Raw genomic sequence first — 4886 nt, forward strand, 5'->3', positions numbered from 1 at the left:
TCCATTGCCCTTCTCTGGCCACACTCCAGCCCCTCAAGGTCCTTCTTGGAGTGAGGGGCCCAAAACTGACCCCAGGATTTGGGGTCAGTGCCCACCCCCGGGGGACGATCCTGCCCTGCCACACCAGTGCTGACACAAGGCACTATTCCGGTGGCCTTCCATTGCACCCAGATTTTACCCAAGACACCCATTTTCTTGCCTTTCAAGTATAACACAGAAAAAAAGGAAATAAACTGGCCTGACTCTCATAGCTCACAGCTACTCAGAGTTGTCGGCTAAGAATCTTGAAACCCAACATCTCTGGCGTGGTGCTCTGTGAATTTGGGGCTCCCCATGTATTTAATGAACGGCTGCACTCCCCCAGAGCACAATCCTGATCTGATGTCAGCAGGTGCTGTGTGGGACCTCCAGGGGTGGGAGTTTCAAGGGCAGCTGAGCATCCTATAAGCTGGTTTGACCAGTCCCCTCTGACACGCTGAGCAGGGCTAGTGAGCAGTGTTGTTACCACTGGTGTTCCTTCAGAATAATTGGAAAAAATGACATCAAATCCAAGCCTGCAGGTCCTGAACCCACTTAAGTGTAAATCTGTGACGAGGCAGCACAATCTCTCACGCACAGAAACGTGCTGAAGCCCAGCTCTAAGGGACAAAAAGAGCACAGCAAGAACTGCTACGTGCAGCAGCATCCATGTTTTACCTTTCTCTGTGCTCTCTTCTGTTGAAGGTAAAAATTCAGCTGTGTTAAAGGAAGCACAAGTGGAAATCATTCCCTCCAGTGTCTGTAACGGGTCTGAGGCGTACAGAGGCACGGTTAATGATGACATGATCTGTGCTGGCTCCCCAGCAGGAGGCACCGATGCCTGTCAGGTGAGAACCAACACCCTGCCACCGTGGAAACCCCCAAGCCAGGGCCTCAGGGGCACGATGGGGACCAGAGTCTGTAGCATGGAGCTGAAGCGGCACAAACACGAAACAGAAAACTCCTGAAACTGTGAAGGAAGGGTCATAAACAGGAAGAGAAGTGGTGATTCCAAATTAAAAACACATCTCACAAATACACACAGAATTCAGTGATGCTCGGAGTAAGTTAAAGTGAAAGGATGAGGAACACAGACATCCTTATACAACACCTGCCACAAAGATACCAATATTATTAAATATGATTATGTTAATTATATTGCTCAGCCACACGTATGGGAACACCCACAGGCATCGCTGTCTGCAGGGAGCCAGAAGCACACGAGCATCCCTCGCCTGCTCTCAGGCCTCTGAAGGAGAGCAGCTGCTCTGGGAGGCCACTGGGTTCCGTGGTGTGGCCAGAGTTTGGGTTAAACGCTGAGCAATCAGCATCCTTCTCAGAACAGTCAGTTCTCTGGTTCAAAGCTCTCACGTGCAGCTGACACAAGACATTTATAATTAAACTCTGTAGCTTGGTTACATTTCTGGGTACTTACACCCTGTGTGGACAAGGTGTTCTCAGTCACTGATGAGTGGGAAAGTTTAGGTGGAGAGGCCTTGGAATGAAAAAGTGCAGAAAGAAAAACAACAGTAGAACTTTAGATAAAGACCCTGAAACTAATGCAGAGAAAGATCCTGGAACTTGACAACCTAGTCAAGGTTGGATCACCCAGCACCACCAAATCTGACCTGAGTTGGTCTCTGTACCACTCCCCAGGTATTACTGTCACTGTTAGCGTCCAGTGAGCTGATTAAGGGAGGTCTTGTTAAAAAGTAGATGTATTAGTGCCTTAATTCTACATTGTTTCGTGGAAGGGAATAGATGTTATGGGTTTCTGATGGTTTTTCCTAGGGAGACAGCGGGGGCCCTTTAGCCTGCCACCACCTCAGCACCAACAAGTACTACCTGGTGGGCATTGCCAGCTTCGGAGTGGGCTGTGGCCGACAAAAATTTCCTGGCATCTACGTCCGTGTATCCCAGTACAGGAGCTGGATAAAATCCGAACTGCTGCGGGGCAGCAAGGCTGCAAAGCCCCTGAGCACCACGCTCCCCCTCCTGCTGGCTCTGGCAGTGCTCGTGGAGACCTTCTGAGGGACAAACCGCCACGTCATCGCTGTAGGGCTCTGGTCTGCCTGTGAAAACCCTGAAACGAGCAGTTCCTCCTCCAGAATAAATCTGAAATTGAGTACAGAAACGTTACCAACTGACAGTTCTTTTTCCCCACCCTATTTTTATGCTTCAGCAGCTCGGGCCCCAGGTACCAGCAGCGACGCTCCCTCTGCTGGGTCGCCACCCACAGAGCACCAGAGCTCTGGGTGCTGTTTCACAGAGTCAATATTTATTCTTGGCCCCCCTCAAAGACCTGATACTGCACAGGGTACAGACATTTGGTCAGAAGTGCTGCAGGGCTCTGTTTAATTAACATAAAAAACCCAACAGTAGAATAAATAAGGAGCATCAGAATTATATTTTGGCGACTTTATTTACCAAGGTCAAAATTTGCAACCATCTAATTGTTTCAACAAATATTTACAGTTCATATAAAGCACGTACTTTTGTTTGGAAATAACCAGCAGAACAGTAGCAGGTACTACACCTCTCACTCTCAGGATAGAGATTTTACTCTCTTACAACCTAGATTTTGAAGTAAACCCCAAATAAGTACTTCATGATAAGTGATTACTTAAAAGAGCAAACTCATGTTACTGTTTAATATTTCCATGATGAAAAATAAGCTGCTCTTTCCCAAACACTATTTTAAGAGGATAAAAATGGACTAACGTTATGCCTGGCAGCACTACATCGGTTTCACTTGCTGAATACAGAAAGAATTGGCCACCATATTTTATTTTATTTTATTTTTACAGTCTTTAACACTTGACAGCTTTTTTTTTTAATTATTATCCTGTATTACAAAAGAAGGTAAAGGAACAACAGCACACGGTGAGGATCAAAACACCACACAGAGGAGTTACCAGATTAGTTTCAGTACTGTAGGCTCGTTCTGCCTGAAATCCCACTGAAGGAAACGGGAGGCACCGGCCGTGGGTCCCTCTGGGGCGACCCTCTCCACCTCGCTCACGGGCTTTGGTGTGCAACGAAGGCTCCCTTGTGACACGGTGGTGAACAGGAAGGTGTGCTGCAGTCGTGGAGCGTGTCCACAACAATCACCTGCTTAAAACCTCAGGAGAAAAACCATCTCTGCCAGCCCTCTCCCGAGGCAGTTGTGGAATGCAGTCCCTGCGACGAGCTCTGCTTGCCGAGGAGTCCGTGAATTGAGACATGGGTGAAACCCAGCCCAGGGCCCAGCTGCACAGGGAGCACCCCGTGCCCGGGGAGCCAGCACCCTGAGTGCCACCCCCGTGGACAGAACTGAAGCAGGATTCAATCCCAGCTATGGAAAATTGTGTGTTTAGCACACGTGCAAGAAGTGCTGCAGACGCATTGTTCCATTTCACAGAATCACAGAAGGGTGGAGGTTGGATGGGACCTTGGGGGGGTCTCCTTGTCCAGCCCCCTGCTCAAGCAGGGACACCTAGAGCAGGCTGCCCAGGACCACGTCCAGATGGCTTCTGAGTATCCCCAAAAATGGAGGTTCTACACTCAAAAGAGTCCTGATGGTATCACACGTTTAATTTTCACCTGACGCAGATTAAAATCATACAAAGTAGAATCTCTGATAACAATCAGATCTGATGTGCAGAAATTACCAACCATGGGGAATAAAAAGCCCTGATTATTATATTTTTCTTTTTTTCCCAGTACTCTTTAGGATCAATTTTTGCCTACAGACATACAAAATTAATTCAAATATCTCCTACACCAAAGAGGATCTCATTTGACTTCGATACTATCCATAAAAATATAGGCTTGAAAATCTGGTTCACAAAATATTTCATTTGTTTACTAAAATGAAATATATAAACTGTCAAAATACGTATATAAACTCAATTTCAGAATTTGCAAAGATCACAATTTAGCTACAAAATATACCAACCATCTACCTGTTTTCAATAGAATTATTTTCTTACAAAGATACCCTTACTTTGCAAAATATCACCTACCTTACAAAATTAGTCCGGAAATTTTTGCACTACTTTCAGCATAGAAACCATATATTAGAACCTCATCAACCCTTTGGTATATATCTCCCATTTTGTATTTTCTCCTTCTTCTTTCTATTTGGTTCAAGCATTCTGAAGCTCAGTAGAATCACCAGATGAAGCAGCAGCACTTGCTTCGCTGGATATACAACCAGCACATGATTTAATTTGCAATTAGAGATGTTGATGGTGCCCAGCAATTAAGAATGAACTCTTGTGAAATCATTCTTGGGAAATTCTTCTTCGCTGGCACTCGTTCTGCTGCATCATGGCATGGAATAACTGGATGTGCTGAATTCTCTCAGGAGAAATCGATACCTTATTTCGTGTGCCTCAGACATTTTTCAGGACTAAGCCTCTCGCTGCTTTCTGCAGATCCTTTCCAAATTGGATAAAAACAGCAAACATTGAAAAAAAAGAAAAGAAAACAAAAACCAACCCCAAGGCTTTTTAAGCTGTCAGCTGAGGAAGAGTGAAGATAATTTATACCTCTAGCAAAGTATTCGCTTTTATCATCTGCACCTGTAAAGCACTTACAGGTTCATATAAAAATATTTACATACAAGTAACTGAAAAGAAAAAGCAAGGATTGAAAAAGAGTAAGAAATCAAAACATACACTGGTTATAAATGTTACTAATAATGTCAACTATGGCAAGGATTCCATCTCATCCACGTGTTCACTGTAACCAAATATTGCCTCCGTTACAAGAGGTATCTGTAGAAATTTTCCAAGAAATTCTGATCACCTGCCTCATAAAACGTGACTGTCCTCTCACTGTAGATGCAATCTTGACTTTAGAAAGTTTCCAGTTGTGCCAGCAGG

At 45.0% G+C, this 4886-nt stretch overlaps 1 protein-coding gene across 1 annotated transcript in view; it reads left to right on the plus strand.

Moving 5' to 3' along the window:
- PRSS54 (protease, serine, 54) overlaps positions 1-2049 on the plus strand; it is a gene marked incomplete at its 5' end in the record, with an annotated part of 4737 nt that extends 2688 nt beyond the window's left edge. The window contains 2 exons of the mRNA XM_008935940.1: positions 724-866; positions 1810-2049. Of these exons, the coding sequence (XP_008934188.1) occupies positions 724-866; positions 1810-2049 (383 nt within the window). The remainder of the gene's footprint in view (positions 1-723; positions 867-1809) is intronic.
- Positions 2050-4886: the final 2837 nt, after the last annotated feature.

This window comes from Merops nubicus, unplaced genomic scaffold, assembly GCF_000691845.1.
Source record: "Merops nubicus isolate BGI_N331 unplaced genomic scaffold, ASM69184v1 scaffold40742, whole genome shotgun sequence".
Classification (NCBI taxonomy): Eukaryota; Metazoa; Chordata; class Aves; order Coraciiformes; family Meropidae; genus Merops; species Merops nubicus.